This window comes from Myxocyprinus asiaticus, chromosome 41 (genome assembly GCF_019703515.2).
Source record: "Myxocyprinus asiaticus isolate MX2 ecotype Aquarium Trade chromosome 41, UBuf_Myxa_2, whole genome shotgun sequence".
Classification (NCBI taxonomy): Eukaryota; Metazoa; Chordata; class Actinopteri; order Cypriniformes; family Catostomidae; genus Myxocyprinus; species Myxocyprinus asiaticus.
The window spans coordinates 6,379,082-6,399,530 of NC_059384.1; the positions used below are offsets into that span (position 1 = coordinate 6,379,082).

Below are 20,449 nucleotides of genomic sequence, written 5' to 3' on the forward strand. Positions count from 1 at the left end.
TTGTACCCTGAAATCAACGCCATTCAGCCAAATTGCTGAAAAGCGCCATCCCCCATCAGACATTTTGGCATCAATTCCTGCATGAACACATTTCCCTCTAGCATGACTGACAGCACATTATGCGAGCAACCTCAGAGTCATGATTCGGAGGATGCTTTTTACTCTAAAATGACATTTTTACTTAACTGACGGTTAGGTTTAAGGTTTGGGTTAGAGGGTAGAGTTAAAAAAATATGCATTCCTGTTTGACTCTATTACATCAGTTACAATAAAAATTCAGCTCGCTTTTGCAGCCACTCTGTGCATTTCACCCAAAACAACACTTCCATCTTAGGCCACTGGGAGGCAGTGATTTGAATTTCCGTAAGCACAGACCGATTTTAGGAGCAACATTTTTGACCTACTGTTATCAGTCTGGACACATGCTTGAAATGTATATTGTACTGTTCACATACAAGCTAATCTTTACAACCTATGCTTTCTTTTGAAAAAAATGAAACTGCATGTATTTGTATTTTATTTTTAAAATACCTTTTCTTGTCCAAGCTTAAAATGCAGATACAACAAGTAGTAAACCATTCATAGGTTGATTTCCCGAAAAGTGTAAACACTGTGGCTCTATGGCACATTCATTATTGTTCTGTTTGTTAGAGCGGCCTGGCCAGCACGACACCGAGACATTAGCTCAACCATTGGTGTGAGTTTGGGGTGGGACCATCTGTTTGTTCAAACCAATGGAAGACGCAGGGTGTATTTGTAAAATGTTTGAAAACAATGTTTATTTTTGCAATTCCGATTGATGACTCTAGTGGTGCCGAAATTACATGCTTGAGCTTTAAATGAGCAACATTGCATTAAAAACAATAAAAAAGGGTTAATTTGAAAATTAAACTGCTGCCATAACAATAATGCACATATACAAACTCTGTATCTATATAAAAGCTTATGTATTTTTATCATACCGCTGTGACAGCAGGCAAAGGCACAAAGGAAAATCTGTTTGCAATATTCAAGTACTGATAATTGATCAGTCGGTGCAGAATGAGTACTTCACTTTTGCAAATACAGTACCTAGTCTGAGCATGGATAAGAGTGACCCTGATACTGTTCCATCTGTAAAATGAGAGCAATACACATCATCTGTCTCAGTTTGAAGATGTTGCACTTTCATATAAGCAGTGGCATCAGTCTTAAGACATCTTACTCAAGTGTGCACATCTTACTCCTCCATTTGAGCTGACTGCAGCAATATTTTCAACTGAACAAGATCTGGAGTGTTTTACCACAGCCCATAATACAATGGGTAGTTCATCCTTTTTATCTGTTAAATGACACATGTCTGGTAAGTGTGTTTCTATTATAAATATGGAAATCCACATAGCCTCTACTGCAGTCCTCTGCACTTCTGTTGTGCTCCTTCATATCCTTTAATGCTTGTGTAGAACTAACACTTTTAATTGAGAGGCATCCACTGTGGTGAAGGGTTGTGATGCGTTTGTCAATCATATTCACCACAGCCTGAGCAATCATTAGTTCTCTGGTTCTTACTCTAAATTTGTTCCATGTAGCCTAACATAGATTAATAGATGTAGCCTAAAACAAGAGAAAGAAAGAGTAAAAGCTGGTTGGGTATTCACCTTATGCGGCAGAGAAACTAGCGTGCAGCCATCTTAAAAATGTTGGCTTTGATCTTCTGGTCTCGCGCATTATATATAGTGTTGGTGTTGATATCCAAGTGTAATTAGCTAGTGAAGTGGATTTACGGGTTGTATAGTTGCCAAAAGTTATCATGAGTATTTTAAAGTGTTTAGAAGTACTGAAGTGAACCAATATTTGAATGACAGTATGCTTGTTCCTCACATACACACTGTCAAACCATTCACACACACTAACCACTTAGACACACTATCATGCTCATCTTAATGTTGTTGTTGCTAAAACTGCATATACATGTGGTTAGAAACCAAAACATTTAAATATTAGACCAGAGACCAGAAACATCACAAGCTAGTGATGTTTCTGAGGTCAGCAAATTTGTAAAAAAAAATTCTAACCACATGCAATTTTGGCAATACTAACATTGTATTAAGAATTATAAAAGAAGTTATTGTTTATACCAGTTGGATTTTCACCAATCTACAATCTTGCCTAGGGGCCTAGACTGGGATGGCCCTGGCGGAAAATACCCAGATGTCCTACAATTTCTAGAAAGATTTTAAAGTGCAGATTGACTGGACCCTTTATTATTCCTTAATCCCTCGGGAGCTGAGAAAACGACACTTTCGAAATGCTGGATTTTTTTTTTTTAAACTGCGGAGAACCTTGAGTCAAATGGCTCTTCTCAACTGTAAGCAGGGGCATGTCTACGGGTGGACTAGGGTGGGCATTGCCCACCCTGAAGGTTTGTCTGCCCACCCTAAATAATCTGATGGATGTAAAAAATTAAAGCAGGGCTGTGCAGTGCAACAATTTTGATTGTTCAATTTAATCTCTGACGTTTGGAAAATCCACCTATTAAGAGCATTGCAACAAAGAACATGCACAATGAGTCTTATTTACTTTGCGAAATCTTAAGCACTCAAACTTAAGTATACAGCCATGGATGTGTTTTCAGGGTCTTATTTTCTTTGCTCTGAAAGTTTGTGAATATCTGGATGCTTGACTTCTAGAGGACGAATTTTGAGAGTGATGTGCTTTTGACTCAGAAATGCTGAATTCAGCTTGTTTCAGAGATTCAGAACACCACAGTAGAATGCATTCCTGTAATAGACTATTCATATTAGTGGTCATCAGATAAGGGTCCCCCGAAGCACACAGGGCTGAGTGAACTACAAATTCAGATCTAGGTTTTTTGGCTTTGCTTGAATTTCAAAAAGCTACAACAGTGTTTTTCATCATTTAAATAGCCAAATCTATTGGATATTTCTCCAAGTTTTCCCTCATAGGAATAAATGACTAGCTATGAGAGAGAGAGAGTTTGATAGTATGTGTGAGAGAATATGATGGTGTGAATGTGAAAGAGTATGATAGCGTATAAGTGGTTTGAAAGCATGTGTGAATGTAGGGCAGTGTGTGTGAGAGAATATGATGTAAGTGGTTTGATGGCGTGTGTGAGAAAGTACGACAGTGTGTGTGAGTTTGTTGTGTGTAAGTGGTTTGGTGGTGTGTGTGAGTGGTTTGAAAGTGTGTGTAAGGAAAGTATGACAGTGTGTGTGAGTGAGTATGATGGTGTGTGAAAGTGGTTTGGTGGTGGTGTGTGTGTGTGCGGTTTGAAAGTGTGTGTGAGTGGTTTGATACTGTGTGTGAAATAGAGTAAAGTTTGCATTATGTCTTTTGACACACTTTAATATATATGGTATGATTATTACTTCTACTCCACAACATGTGTTTTAATATGTTATGAAAACAATCAAAAAAGAGATTTATTGCCTTTTTCAAAAACACAATAAGATGTCTTGTACATCTTCCTATGTAAATTATTTGTAGTTGTCCATTGATTTAATATTTTTAATTTGAAGGCTTGCATCACCTGAAGTTTAATCATGTTCCAGATGTTATATTATGTACAAGTGAACTGAACGGTATTTAAAAAAATTAAACCTATTGAAACTGAGCCATAAGTGGAATCTGCAACAGGACAAGCAAATCCACAAAAAAAGATAACCAAAATTAAAAACGGAGCATTAAGGAGTTAATGAAGTTAGTTTGTTCTTTACGCCATAGACATGCTGTGGATGAACTAGAGCTAGGCTAGTACTTTTATAAAGCTCTCAAAAAATTATATGGTTGTAGATGTTGAAGATAAAATTCTCCATTGTTGATGATAGAACACCAATAAACAACACAAAAAGCCTATAAGTAATTTTCTTGCAGTTGAAGCTTTTCACAGCTTGCTATTTTTTACTTTTTCATTGAATAATTGAGTGTTATTGCTGGTTTCTTGCAAGGGGGTAGCAGCCGCAAGGGACATGGGTGACACATCCCCGCACTCTTTAAAAAAGTGATTTGGTACCCCACACTTTTTTAAGCTAAACCCATATTAAGTCCAAATGGTGAATTTGTATACAGTATTCTTTGCGTTTTGTTACTTTGGGCTGATTAAGCGACCATCCAGCCAATCACAGGTGAGCTTCATGAGCCGAAACAACCCTTATGTGATTAGACAGTCTAATTAACGCGGCTCCATTCATGTCTGCAAAGTTTCTTTCAACAAAGCTGATTTATCCATGTTTTTTATTGCAATGATGTTTATCTAAACTAATAATCTAGAGATGAGGAACACACAAACGAGAGTTATTTACCGGCATATCGTTCTTGATTGCCAGCATTACGTGAAATACACTGCAGAAAAAACAAAGGACAATCCTTCTTTTAAGCACACATTGTAAGTGGAGTTTATATCAGTGCCTGAGTCTTCATTAAGTCATGCTTTTTACAATATGTTTGTGAGGTAACAGTTTGATCATTTGTTTTTGCCAGTTTGAGCAGATTACTAGATCTGTGTTACACATGTAAAGCTATTTTTAATATCAGCTCCTGTTTTTTACCTCTATGTTGGTGTGCAGTCAACAAACTGTAGGAAAAAAGATAGATCTGCTGTGTTCTTAGAACACTTTTTCTGCATTTTACTGAAGTGAATAGATTTGTAGACATGGTTTTTTTATACATGAAAATGTACTGATGTTATTGAAACTTATTATAAGTCTATTATTGTTTTTTTTTTAATAAAAGTCATACTCAGTAGCTCACAAATTGTAGGGAAATGATAGATTTGCTTTGTTTTTATAATGCTTAAATCCTCTACTAAAGTCTCTTTGTAGGTCTGTAGACATAAACATTTTAAAGGAATAAAATGTTCTTTTGATGGTTGATTCAGTGACTACTGACTACTGGCATCACCAGAAATGGTCACTGAACGAATCATTAAACTGATCTGAACTAATTTTGGTGAACGTAGTCAAAACACTCGAGCCACTTGGATACATTTAAATCGTAAATTGTGCACATGCACAATTGTCATTATTGTAATTTATTAAATAGTTTATTCAGGACCAGCTTGTGTTCAGTCTTTTATTGTCATGTGTGAAACAGAAGCAAGTGCTCCACGAGATGCCCTTTATTTTTGCAGCTAATTTTGCACAATTTTGCAATTAATTTGCAATACTTGAATCTTTAAAATACTACAAATATTAAAAGTATATAATACGTATATATTAATATAATACTTATATCATACTTGTATATTAATATATACTGTAATATATTAATACTGCACTGTAAGTGTTGGGTCTGTGTGAGCCACCTACTGACAGCTGTTTCCCCCCCACTTTTAAAATGACTGCTATGCCCCTGGTTTCTTGGCAAGACCGCTTGTGTCAAGGTGTGATATGACTTCAGCTGTCAATCACTGGTGACCATGTACAATCTTTTATTCATTCAGCCCTCAGGCGAAAATGGGAGCTTGCTCAAAACAGCAATCACCCACTCCCTGAGAGTCAACACAGGAAATTGTATGGTGAGAATAACCACATATGGTCAGGCCGTTGGCATGTTGAAAGCTCACTGGTGATGTTTAGACATATCATGCAGTGCCCACTCTCTGACAGTGTGCTGCTACTGCTTTTAAAGTCAAACCTTGTGATTGGATTTTTTTTTTTTTATCCCTGGAACTGTGCAGTTAGACATTTCAACCACAATACATTTTTGGGGGGCTTTTTGCCACTTTTATGGACAAAGTTGTAGAGAGAGGCATGAAATCAAGGAAAAGGAGAGAGGGGAACAATATGGAAATATGACCCAGGCCAGACTCTAACCCAGGCCTCCCATGAGCACCAAAGCAATCAATATATCAGAGCACTCACACTGACCATAAGGCCAACATTCTAACAACCACAAATTTGAAGTACTTTGCCAGCTGATTGCTTATCATTCTTGAATTTCATCATAGTGTGTCTGAAGAGAATTAGGCCTACTTTTCTTGATGTTACTCACTGTTTGCCTTGCTAACAAATAGCTAATAATACAAAACAGCATCTGCCACATCCAAGAATGTGTTGCAATCTATCATGAAAAGGTATGTGAAATAAACAGATTTTGGTTATTGCATTAACCGTCTACCTCTTTTTATGCTTTATCCATATGCAGAAAGCTCAGACTAATCATGAGACTAATTCAAATTTTATTGTGTTTGAAGTAATATACATGTAGAAATATGCAGGATAATATTGTAATATGCTAATCCTCTCTCTCAGACTCAGCATATTTGCAATAATAGAGATCCTGTAAACAGCATTTGCAGACATTACAATATTTGAGAAAGTCAGAATATTGATGTGCATATAAACAGACTCACAGAGCCATCTGGGCTATGTTTGCAGCTCTGAAAACAGCATTGCACCTATTGGATGTTATGATAAAATCCATTGGTGGGCATTGTAGTGTGAACAAAATTTGAAACCAAGGGAGTCTATAGATGATAAAGTAATCACATCAGAAATAAGCAAAAATGAGACCCCAAAAACAATGGAAAATTCCAGGTTCAATACTAGTCGAGCTTAATTAACAGCATTTCAGAATCGGAATGAGCTTTATTACCAAGTGTTCTCACATACACGAGGAATTTCTTTTGGTGATAGGAGAAACAAGTGCACACAGAAAATTACAGTGAGACACAAAATATAAAACAAGGAAAGAGTATAAATAGACATGAATAATAGGACATAACATAGAATGGCATATGTACATGTGCAAGTGGTAATATATGTGCAAGGTAGGGGTATGTACAGTTATTGAATTAAATATGAGTGAATTTACATATGTACATGAGATATTTATTTACATTATTGCACTATGGGGGGTCCTGAAGGCAGTTTAATTGTTCATGTGGAAAATGGCCTGAGGGTAAAAACTGTTCTTGTGCCTGGATGTCCTGGCACTCAGTGCTCTATATTTCTCCTGAAGTCCACTATCATTTCCACTGTTTTGAGCGTGTTCAGCTCAAGTTTGTTGTGACCGCATCAGACAGCCAGCTGTTCAACCTCCCGTTTGTATGCAAACTCGTCACCATCGCAGATGTGGCCGATGACCGTGCAGATCAGACATGATGGTATTGAAGGCTGAACTGAAGTCCACAAATAGGATCCTTGCATAAGTCCCAGGTCTGTTGAGGTGTATAATGCAGTCTCATGTTGACAGCATCATCCACAGACCTGTTTGCTTGGTAAGCAAACTGAAGGGGGTCTAGCAGGGGTCTAGTGATGTCCTTCATGTAGGCCAAAACCAGTCTCTCAAATGACTTCATGACCACAAACATGAGAGTGACAGGTCTGTAGTCATTAAGTCCTGTGATTTTGGGTTTTTTGGAGACTGGAATTATGATGGAGCATTTGAACTTTTTGAACTTCACACTGCTCCAGTGATCTATTGAAGATCTGTGTGAAGATGGGGGCCAGTTGGTCAGTGCAGATGATCAGACAGGCAGGTGAAACACCATCTGGGCCTGAAGCTTTCCTAGTCTTCTTTTTCTTGAAGACCCGGCACACATCCTCCTCACAGACCATAAGTGCAGGTTGAGTAGCAGGAGGGGGGTTGCAAGAGGTATAAGTGGGTGTGTGAAGTGAAGATCAGAGCTGGGGAGGGGTGTGAGACTGGGCTTTTCAAACCTGCAGTAAACACATTCAGGTCATCAGCCATTTGTTGATTCTCTATAGAGTGAGGGGGTGGTGTCTTGTACTTGGTGATGTCCTTCAGGCCTCTCCACACAGATGCAGGATTGTTGGCTGAAAACTGTTTTTTCATCTTTTTAGAGTAGCTTCTTTTAGCCACTCTAATCTCCTTAGCCAGTGTGTTTCTGGCCTGGTTGTACAAGATTTTAACCCCACTTCTGTAAGCATCCTCTTTGGCATGACGAAGCCGTCTGAGTTTTGCTGAAAACCATGGTTTATCATTATTGAATGATAAACAAAGTCCTTGTAGGATGCACATATCCTCACAGAATGCGATATGCATCCTTTACAGTGGTGTAGCAGTGGTCCAGTATATTTCTGTTTCTGGTGGGGCATGTGATGTGTTGTTTGTATTTGGGTAGTTCACGTGTGAGGTTTGCTTTGTTAAAATCCCCCAAAAATAGTAATAAGTGAGTCCAGGTGTTGTTGCTCCATGTCTGTGATGTGATCAGCCAGCTGTTGCATGCATGTTTGTGGCAGGATGAGGAAAACTCCAGCGGTGAGTAGAAAGGCTTACAGTTGACGAAGAGCACTTCTAAATTAGGACAGCATATCTTCTTCAATGCTGTTACATCTGTACACCAACTTTCATTGATGTAAAAGCATGTCCCGCTGCTCTGAACAGCTAGAAGCCCAGCAGATGAAACGTGCTGTCCGGAATGGCTTCATTCAGCCAGGTTTCCGTGAAACACAGAGCAGCAGAGTTAGAAAAGTCCTTATTTGTTTGAGTGAGCAGAAGTAGTTTGTCCATTTTGTTGGCGAGGGAGCGGACATCCGCCAGATTAATACTTGACAGCGGAGTCCTAAACCACATTGACGGAGCTTCACAAGCGCGCCAGCGCATTTTCCTCGCTTGCGTCTCTTGGATCGCTTGTAGAGCACTGCTGTGCCTTCAACTAAGATGTCTAACAAAATGTCCGAATAATCAAACACTGGCAAAAAAGTTGAAGTCAGAAGTTTACATACACTTAGGTTGAAGTCATTAAACCTAATTTTTAACCACTCCACATATTTCATATTAACAAACTATAGTTTTGGCAAGTCGTTTAGGTCATCATTACTTGTGTCATGCTACTTTGTGCATGACACAAGTAATTTTTCCAATAATTGTTTACAGACATTGTTTCAATTTTAAGAGCACATATTATGGTTTTTAAACATGCCTAATTTTGTTTTAAAGGTTTCATACAATAGCTTTACATGCATCCAAGGTCAAAAATCTCTTTAATTTGCTCATAATTTAAATTGCAGCATTACCCTTTTTTTCCCAGTGTCAAAAACGACTCGTTCAATGATCCGTTCTAAAGGATTCATTCTAAACTCCTCCTTTCAGAGAGCCTACTCTGCTCTGATTGGTCAGATATCCCAGTCTGTTGTGATTGGTCTACCGCTTAGTGTAGTGTTTGAGGGTGGATCAAAGCTGTTCGCGAGCAGCCAATGAAACCCCGAGGTGGGTTTTTTGTTACCAAATTACGTAGGTTAGTACACAAATTAAGACTGGAATTACTAACGACTCATTTCAGGTGTTCAGAATCGGTTCTTTCTTTTGGGAGTCAATAACTCCATTTGTCGAGCACTTTGATTTTTGAAACTTTGCAGACTTTTTTACATTCACAAACAGCTATATAACACACTACATGAAAGGTAATATTTGAAAAACCATAATAGGTGCTCTTTAATGGACTATATCACAATTCCAGTGGGTCAGAAGTTTACATACACTAAGTTAACTGTGCATTTAAGCACAGAAAAGAAAAGATGTCAAGATGTCAAGCCTTTAGGCAATTAGCCAATTAGCTTCTGATAGGCTAATTGGCTAATTGGAGTCAATTGGAGGTGTACCTGTGGATGTATTTTAAGACCATCATTATGTCTGGAGGAAAAAGGGTGAGGCTTGTGGCAGCAGGAATGGGCCAAAATTCCAGCAACTTATTGTGAGAAGCTTGTGGAAGGCTACTCAAAATGTTTGACCCAAGTTAAACAATTTAAAGTCAATGCTATCAAATACTAGCAAAGTATATGTAAACTTCTAACCCACTGGAAATGAAAGATATAAAGGCTGAAATAGATCATTCTTTCTACTATTATTCTGACATTTCACATTCTTTTTTCTACCCTTTTCTCCCCAATTTGGAATGCCCAATTCCCAATGCACTCTAAGTCCTCGTGGTGGCGTAGTGACTCGCCTCAATCCGGGTGGCAGAGGACGAATCTCAGTTGCCTCTGCGTCTGAGACCGTCAATCCGCGCATCTTATCACGTGGCTTGTTGAGCGTGTTATGGCATTGACATAGCGCGTCTGGAGGGTTAGCCTAACCCTAACCCTAACCCTAACCCTATTCTCCGCGGCATCCACACACAACTCACCACGCGCCCCACCGAGAGCGAGAACCACATTATAGTGACCATGAGGAGGTTACCCCATGTGACTCTACCCTCCCTAGCAACCGGGCCAATTTGGTAGCTTAGGAGACCTGGCCGGAGTCACTCAGCACGCCCTGGATTTGGACTCGCGACTCCAGGGGTGGTAATCAGCATCTTTACTTGCTGGGCTACCCAGGCCCTGACATTTCACAATCTTTTTATTTTTATTTTTATTTATTCTCTCCTTTTCTCTCCAATTTTTTGGAATGCCCAATTCCCAATGCGCTCAAAGTTCTCGTGGTGTTGTAGAGACTCGCCTCAATCCGGGTGCCGGAGGACGAATCTCAGTTGCTTTCGCGTCTGAGACGTCAATCCACCTTAGCCAATCCGCACATCTTATCACGTGGCTTGTTAAGTGCATTACCGTGGAGACATAGTGCGTGTGGAGGTTTCATGCTGTTCTCCGTGGCATCCACGCACAACTCACCACGCGCCCCACCGAGAGCGAGAAACACATTATAGTGACCATGAGGAGGTTACCCCATGTGACTCTACCCTCCCTAGCAACCAGGCCAATTTGGTTGCTTAGGAGACTTGGCTGGAGTCAATCAACATGCCCTGGATTCGAACTTGTGACTCCAGGGGTGGTAATCAGGGTCTTTAGTTGCTGAGCTACCCAGGCCCAGGTGACATTTCACATTCTTAAACTGAAGTAGTGATCCTAACTGACCTAAGACAGGGAATGTTTTCTACGATTAAATGTCAGGAATTGTGAAAAACTGAGTTTAAATGTATTTGGCTAAGGTGTATGTAAACTACTGACTTCAACTGTATGCTCTGCCGAATATTCAGCAGTTCTTCCCTGGTGAAACTGATCGGGAAAGAGTGACAAAAAGCATGACAAACAAACAAAAGTAACAAAAAAGCTAGAGAGCTCCACACCGGCACCTTCTTTCTTAATTATGGCTTGTGGCTTAATGTTGATTTCTACAAAAAATTATTTTGACTCATCCTTCATTTATAAAATTGCAGTTACAGTGAAGCATTTATTATGGAAGCGAATGGGGCCAGTCCATAAATGTTAAAATACATATGGTTGTAAACAGTGTTGGGGGTAACGCGATAAAAGTAATGCACTTTACGTAATCAGATTACTTTTTGAGTAACAAGTAAAGTAACACAATATTATTTATTTTAGACCATAATGTCTGAGTTATTTTTTTAAATAAGTAAAGCATTGCTTTTGTACACCTGTCCCCATATTGCAATAAATCAGGAGTAAAAGTGTGCAAATTTCGAGGAGGGGCATGACAGGCATTGTAGTTTTAGAGAGTGGGAGGCCTACTAGAGATGTTCAATAAAGTTGTCGTATGTGTGTGCATGATGGGTACTGTAGTTTTAGAGAGTATGAGCCATGCTTATCAGCGATGGGCAGAACACAAGAAGTCTTCTTTTAGCCCACCCTGAGATTTATGTTTTAAAAATGACAAAATATTTCTGGTAAAGAAATGTAAATCTGAATGCTTCAGTGGAATCCAGTTGTACTCATCATTTGCAGCAGTTGATTTTTTTGTGTACTGGAGCTTAAATGAGCAGCCATCATAAACTTTGCCATTGTCATGACAATCACAGCAAGAGTTTAGAAATGTGTTCTCATAAGGCAACATTTTGTAAAAATGTAACATTCGGGTAAGTGATACTTTGATTCTCGCGATTAATTCATGTTGGCTGCATTTAAAAGTGTGTAAACACATATTTTCGTGGTATAATATAGCTGAGGCATAAGCCTGGAGAAGGCTTCCCGTGGCCACGGTATGATTATACAGTAAAATACAACGTTTAATGATCACTGACTGTTTGTGCATCCGAATTGCTGTAGGAATTTCAGTTAATGTAGATGTACACGGTACGGATTAAAGTGCCCATGTATCTCCATCACTATATGTAGGAACAGTATATGTGTTTGGAATTAAATTAAACTGTCTGCATTCTACATCATTATTATGTAAGGAAATTTATAATGGAATTAGTCGCGTTCGACAACCATTATAAGAAAGATAAATGACAAATAATTAGATTATTTGTCTGAATAAGATTCTCCACCATTAAAATCGTAATGCAATGTCTCGCTGTATCCGCTCACAATTTATATTGTAAGGAATTAGCTTTAATAAGGGAATTATGATTAATTCACTTATTGGAGTAATATGATTCTCATGGCTTATTAAAAATAATATCACACACATATTTTAGGTATGAGCTTTGAAGCAAGATCTTTTAAAATCAATCAATGAGATTATTTATCAAAATATACCACAGTCAAGTTATCTTTGAATACAAACAAACTTTATTGCTATTCTAAACATAAAACTAATCTAACAAATACAACATGAAACAGGTTGGTGAGTAAAGTGACAGAATGTGAAAGGAGTGATAAATACAGAGAAAATGAACTTTATGGAGTCTGTAGACAATGCCTTAAGAACCATTTATCCTTCTTTGAGTCTAAATTTATTTGCAATTGGATTACCCAAAGTATTTAAATAATACACCATCACTTTAAGCAAAAGTCTGTAGATGTACTTGCTTGTAGTTGCATTTCCTTGTGTTGACTGGTTCTTTGGCGTTTGAAGAAAGTTTGTTCCGTCAATGTATGGACTGTTTTAGACTCGCAACTCCCGTCACGTGTGTGAACGGTAGAGCAGAGAGTGAGAGGCTTCCTCAGGACTTCGTGTCCCGAGCTTCCTTGGACTCTACATGGCACGGAAGCTGCAAGCCACGAGGGGAAGTGCGCGGTGGAATGATGAGCTGCAGAGGAAGTGGAAGAAGCAAGAGAGCCGAAGAAGAGAGGAACCACCGAAGACTTCTTCCTTGGTAGGAAACTTTTGAGCTGAAATTGGCCGTACCCCAAAGGTGTCCTGAGCCAATCAGAAGTGGCTTTTCAGAGTCACATGGTCAACTGGTCTGTCCTTTTCAAAGTTGATTTACAATCCTTTGTGTGGAGGATTCTTACAAATGTCCCGCTCAAAATAGTGCATGTTTAATCACGAACTTTTATATCTTGGATATAGCTGAATATATCAAAAATTAATTAACATAAACATTCCTGAAATGCAGAAAGAATTTCAATGATAGTAAACGTGAGGTGTTTTATCCTGAATAGTTACCATTCTTAGTAAAAATGACATGAATAAAACAAGATTAAAGATTATGATCATCGATTTGTCAGTTATAAATGATTACAAATCACTGCACATATTTTAAAAGGTACATCAGTCTATAATCATTCATTTGTCAGTTATAAAAGTGATCACAGGTCATAAAGTCATTTTCAGAATTATCTAGCAATGCTAGGTATTGTGTACATTTTGAGTCCAAATGCATTCTGTACATTTTATAAGGTTAATTCAGCAAGGTACTGTGACTTTGTGTGAAATGTTCCTGGATTAAGAAAAGATGTCCTGAGATACACTTGTAAACACTTGAAAAGTTCATTTGTTCATTTTAAGTTATGAGAAATAGTTTATTCTGCTAAAGGAAAAGACAAGGAGTCCTTTCAAAGAAAGCCTGCTTTCTTCAAGTCATCAAGCTCTTTCTGTCTTGGGTGAGTTTTTCAGCATGTGACAGGAAATGTCTCATTTTAAGTGTTCAGATTGGTTATTGTCCAGAATATAGTAGCTTTTCATGGGCTTCCTGGGGCGACAGTTCTTTAACTTTCTCTTGGAATGTGTTTTCCAGTAGTGGGGTTTTCCAAGTGTGTTTGGACAGATCTGCCCTTGTTTTTCCAAATGACTGAGTTGCTCAGATGGTCATTCTTATCTCATTTAGCTGGGTCATGCCTGACTTTAAGGAGCCATTCTGTCAGTCTCCTTCAGTATATGGCTTCTGAGGAATTTCCAGGGTTAAAAGTTTGGGTTTTCCAGATTCAAGTCATATTGCATAACAATCTTTTCATTCTTCTGCACCTAATATACTACATTGCTTTGTTTTAAAGCTGCACGTAACTACTTCTCTAGGATCAGTTTGCATCTGAACTGCTCTTTGTTAAAGCATTTAACATTCAACATTCGATTGAGTGAAACATGATTGATTCAATACACGCTGCATTAAAAAATCAGTAAAAGTGTTTAGGTAGAGGGATTATAAGACTAGTTTTCCACTGGCCACGACATGATATACAGGGTGAAATACTCGCTCAAGTCACTGATTGCAGCCGAGCTGCTCTGTGATACAGCTCCCCTTAACTGGGAGAATGGGATGAGAATAGCTGACTCTGGATCAGCAGCTGCAAACAACGTACTGCATGGTTTGTGTACGCAGACAAAATGTCTTAATTTCTTAAAATATTAGACATTTTTGTTCTATAATAAAAAAGTAATTTGATTCGTGAAACATACAGTTTTGAAGACATTTTGTTAGTATTAAAAACAATTCCATTCAAGTTGTATCAACATGCGCATTTGCAGTTGTATGCGATCAATTCCTTGAAGATGTTAGACTGGTATTCCCCACTGAATGTTATCCTGACTTTTGAAAAACATCTTAAGTTGACTCTGGCATTGTCGATGGGCACAGCACATGATGACATATATGATGCAGGTTCAAGTGTTGGACTTTGCTGCTTTAGGTAATACAGTGGTTATTCTTCATTATTCATGTTGGCTGCCATGTCGATGGAAAAACAAATCATGCATATTCCAGTTATTGAGACTTTATTATTAATATAACGTGAAGACCTACTGATTGTAGACTTTCTAAATATCTGTTTGTTTAGTATGTTGTTTTGACAGGAGTATTGTACAGTAGCTAGCATGACCTGTAATGTCTCTACATATCTCTTGTATTTGTATTGAATGCACAGCAGAAGAGAGAGTGGCGGTGAGAAAAAAGTAACGCAAAAGTAATGTAACGCTTTACTTTCCATAAAAGTAACTTTTTAATGAATTTAGTTACTTTTTTAAGGAGTAACGCAATATTCTAAGGAGTTACTTTTAAAAGTAACGTTACCCAACACTGGTTGTAAAAGTATAGCCACATGATATAAACATTATATGTGTTAAGTGTGATAAAATTACTTACTAATCTTATCTGTGTAAAATTATTATTGCCATGACAACAAAACCTTATAATGGATATAACTTTATACAGATAAGGTTAGTAAGCGATTTTATCAAACTAAAATAATGTTAAAATACTGTATAATGTTTACATCTTGTAGCTATACTTTTGAAACTGTGAGTATTTTAATGTTTATGGACTGGCCCCATTCACTTCCATTGTAAGTCCTTACTGTAACCGCTTTTTTTAATAAATGAGTCAAAATGATTTGTTGTGGTAATCAACATTATGGCACAGATGCTGTTTACTGAGCTTTACTTGTATTAAACCCCCAGAACATTCCTTTAAAACCAAGTAAACTGCCTACCTAGACAGCATTTTTGGCCATCACAAAATCCCTTTGAACGTTCCAAAAGCACATTTGATGTCCAAAAATGTTGTCTAGGTAGGCAGCTTACCAGGTTTTGAGACAGTGTCAGTATTATTGCATCTTGGATGCCATTTTAATCCCAGATTCCCTTCCTTGTTGGATTGGATCCTCATTGATTGATATTAAATAAATTCTATTGAGAAAGATCTCTTTCCCAGGCTGTTTACCTATTGATATGTTAATTTCTATCCCATAACACCTTAGTGTCTGTTATCTAATGCCACTTAAGGCGAGCAGATTTGATGGCGAGCTGTAAAGGGGTGCTTGAACTGTTAACCCCGAAACACAATGCACATCATTATCGATTGCACCTTATGTCCATAAATCAAATGTCACCCAGGCGGTCCTTCAACGACCGACTCATTTTGTTCTGGTTACACAACATTGAAAACGAAACTGTGTTAAGAGATACTAAATCTTATCTCAAATCTCTTGAAAGCTCTGTGCCAGTGGCATGTGGTGGACTTTTGAAATGAGGAGGTAGAGTGCCATTTCTGATTTAGTTTTAATGCTTAGTGATCATATTTTAGTTCCATTTGACAATTACATAGCTTTCTGTTTAAACCCATACAAATCTAAATTCTGATATCACAACAAGTGATAAAAAGTAGGCCTATATAAAAAACTGTTGATTTAAAAGTCACATGCATACAGTATATATGCAACAACATATAATGTATTTCAAAATACTAAAAAATGTCTGTTTTTCATTTGTAACATATATTTTCCTAAATCATAGTTTATTATCATCTAATTTGAACAATAGATTATGTAGCCTACATATGTGCCCAAATGCATGAACTATAGTTAAAGGTTCACTGAGTATTTTTTTCCCCTCTTTTAAAAAGTTGTACTTCTAAAGAAATGAAAAGTAATTTTGAAACATATGTATAATATCATGACCACTCGTGTGAGATGAAGAGCTTCAAACCTGTATGACTGTCTATGTTCAGTTCAGTCTCATTCACTTTCATTGTATGGAAAAAAGAAGCAATGTAAGTGAAAGGTGACTGAGGCTAACATTCTGTCTAACATCTCCTTTTGTGTTATGTAGAAGAAAGTAAGTTATATGAGTTTGGAACAAAATGAGGGTGAGTAAATTATTACAGAATTTTAATTTTTATATATTATAGAGTTAACTATCAGTAACCATTTAAAAGCTCTTTTATTCTACATGGAGCAGGGGCACCTCATGGGGGCAGCCATGTTAGCATCGCATGACCATCTGAATACTACTCGCTTAATCTCAGTAACCTCCCTGTTATTGGACACTTTCATTCATGGATTAAATTAATCCTGGTTTACTGTGCATAGTGAATTTCTACAATGGCATTGTTAACTGAAAACTACTGTGTTTGAATGATGCAGGATCCAGGAAACTAGGTGTCAGTGTAAGCCATACTTCGATATAAAATTACTGAGTGCATCTTTGCATATTTATGTTCATTGTCACATATCAGATTTCAGCATGGGAAGGCTTAAGAAATAACTCTTATCTTACACTGTTAATAAGCATACAATTCTTAACTTTAATATGTTAATTTTAATAGACTAACAATTAAATCAAGGCAAATCAAAGGCTCATCAAGTTTATGCATTGTAATGTAATTATTATTTTTTACATTGCTTCATAAACAACACATACAATAATACAGCAACAAGCATATTTCATATATATTTTTCTTTTTGCCTAATATTTTTTATAGTCACCTTATGTTTGGATCATTATTCATGTACTCCTTGGTAAACACTGCAGTTTTCGTAATGGCACGGAGCTTCACCTTTTAAAGCGAGTGTTCACTAAAAAGCATCTCACTGACACACCATTCCATGTTTCAAGTAATTTTAAGTTCATTTTGATTTGGATGTGACCAAATGTGATGTTGTCTGTGTCATTTATTTGTTTACTGTGTAAATAGCATTTGTGGCATAATATTGATTAACACAAAAACTTTTACTTGTCCCTCATTTTCTTTAAAATATGCTAAAATCTGGGTATCAGTGAGACCCTTACAATGGAAGTGAATGGGAGCCAATTCATAAATGTAAAAATACTCACTGTTTCAAAAGAATAGCCACAGGATGTAAACAATATGATTGCTAACATGATTTTAGAGTGATAAAATCACTTACCAACCTTTTCTGTGTAAAGTTATAGCCAACTTTACAACTTGGTTGCCATGACAATGTAGTCAACAAACCCTAAAATGACTTTATAAACAATGATTTAAACAACTTTACAGCTCAAATAATACATTAATTTTAACAGATTTAATGTAAGTGCTTTTAGAAAATTATAAGCTTCACATTTCTGCCTTTAAACCCTCCAAAAATTGGCCCCATTCACTTCCATTTTAAGTGCCTCACTGTGACTTAGATTTTTGCTTTTTTTTTTTTTTTAAAGAAATGGACGAGTCGAAAATATTTTTTGTGGTAATCAACATTATGCCACAAATGCTCTGGATTGAGCTTAACTTGCATTGAACCCGGAATATTCCTTTAATTTTACATGGAGCTTTTGCTCTAAATCCTCAGGATTGGGGATGAAGATGTGCTTCCCTGCAAAATGGACCGATATGATTGCATGCCATGCATGCTTGCTTCCCTGCAACTACCTGTAGCTGAAATACGGCATTGCATATTAAGAGCTGTGTGATTCTTTCATTCAAAACCTGGAATCGAGAACCCCCAGCCCCTTTACAACCCTCCCCCAGTGTTTCTCTCTGTCTCACACACATACACACACAAACGATGTGGCTAGGCAGACGATCAGCAGTGGGATGGATCCTGACTACTAAAGAGCAGCAGAGAGAGAGAGAGAGAGAGAGAGAGAGAGAGAGAGAGAGAGAGAGAGAGGGGGGTGGGGGTGGGGGGGGGGGGGGGAGACAGCCAGCTTGCAAAAGAGAGAAAAAAGGAAAGCAGTGGCAAAGGTGCATAAATCCTCATTCCCACATCTAGAGGAAGCAACATTCGCTGTCCGGGAGAGACTACCACCACGTTGGTTTTTCCAAACATCAAGGAGTGCTTCCGCAGCTTGCTGTGCATCTAGGAGAGAGACGAGGAACCCAGTGAGGCAGCGAACCCCCAGCTGTCAAGCACAGAGGTGGGCTAGGAGGAGATCTATGACCCTTCATTTTCAGCAGGGGAGTGGCACACGGAGGGACGTAGCTGCCAACAAGCAACAGACACCCGGCTCTTGTGATCTTCCCATTCACGAATCCATTCCATGCCATTGTCATTGCAATGTAAAGCCGTTCTCTTCTGACTGGAGGAGGCAGGCTCCAATCAACTGCTGAGGCACATCTGCTCTCTTCATGCAAGATCTTTCTGTTACGAACCCATTGCCACACTTGCTCTTTTTCATCAGTCTCTTTTGATCTGCCTTCTCTCTTTGTGCTTTTCATTGTCCCTCTGAAACCGGACGGCTTTTCGGTCTTTTCATGCGACTTGGGTCTTTTTTGGGGGCTGTCATTGTGTTTGGTTCTACACGGAATGACAACTGCTTTTCAGAGGGGGTGAGGAATACATGAAGCCATCACTAACTGGAAAGCTCCTTGAGAAATCGTAAAGAACCTTTGTTGTCAAGTTTCTTCAAAGACTTGCTTCTTTAAACCCCTTTAGATTTGCCTCCTCACACACTATACGGTAGGAAATTTCTACTTTTTGTCCAAGCAGTAAAACTAGTTTTAACTGGATACAGCCATGAAGGGAGACTCGGAAGACAGTATTGAAAGCACTAGGCCATCCAACTTGCAGGTTTTTGCCAACAGCTCTACATTACATGGCATGAGTCACATTTTTGCATATGGGCACATGACATTTCGTCGGTTTCTTTGGACACTGTCCTTCATGGGCTCTTTGGGTCTTCTGATGTTTGTGTGCATGGACCGAGTTTACTACTATTTTGACTTTCCCCACGTCACCAAACTGGACGAGGTTGCGGCACCCAACCTCACCTTTCCAGCTGTTACCTTCTGTAACCTCAATGAGTTCCGTTTCTCTAAGATCTCCAAGAACGATCTGTACCATGTCGGGGAGTTGCTGGCTCTGCTAAATGAGAACTATCAGATAGCAAACCCGCACTTGGCTGAGCCAGAAGTTCTTGCTTTACTGAAAGAGAAGGCTAATTTTGCCAACTTCAAGCCCAAACAGTTCAACATGACAGATTTCTACAACCGTACAGGCCATGATATCAACGACATGCTCTTACAGTGCACCTTTAGAGGGGAAGAATGCTTCCCTCTGAACTTCACCACAGTAAGTTGCCATTGTGGTATATTCTTCTACCACATTTAAAAAGTTTGTAGTCTAAAGTTTCGACTTGCACTGAGTACAGTTCAGTAGGCAAATAGTTCCTTTGCTCAACAAGGGGTTATAGAGGAAAATGGACTCAGACTGTGTTGATCAAATTACACAAAACAGTACAATCTTGTACACTATGATCTAAAGAAATCGTTTTTTCCATCTGAATTCCACTATTTCGAGTAATTATACAATTACAATTATGCATAATTTCCTGGTGGGAAGAAACGTATCAAGAATCACTGTCAGTAACTTTCAAATGTCTACTGTAGATGTGTACCGAAAGATATTTCTGAGAGTTAAAATCAATGACAGTTCTTGACTAAGTCTAAATATAGTTTTACAAATAACTAAAACAAAATATATTTCCATGGCTGACTTCAGAAGGTACACTTGACAAACTTTTTTCTTGCTTTAGAATTGTAACTTTGAGACGAGAACATGCAGTCCTGTAGCCATGTAACTTGTTTGAGGCAAGTTTTGCCATTTAATATTCAATGAGACAAGTAAGCAGTTCTAATATAGAAGTCTTTCCTTGTAATGCAACTCCTTGTAAAGCCAATAAGGATGGA

The 20,449-nt window shown here is 38.1% G+C and overlaps 1 protein-coding gene across 2 annotated transcripts in view; it reads left to right on the forward strand.

The window, feature by feature from the left end:
• The first annotated feature begins 18,728 nt into the window (after nucleotides 1–18,728).
• Nucleotides 18,729–20,449, forward strand: part of LOC127432165 (acid-sensing ion channel 1C) — a 109,228-nt gene continuing 107,507 nt past the window's right edge. For both annotated transcript variants that reach the window (XM_051683019.1, XM_051683020.1), the window contains exon 1: nucleotides 18,729–19,832. In XM_051683019.1, coding sequence (XP_051538979.1) covers nucleotides 19,278–19,832 — 555 coding nt within the window. In that variant the 5' untranslated portion in view covers nucleotides 18,729–19,277. The remainder of the gene's footprint in view (nucleotides 19,833–20,449) is intronic.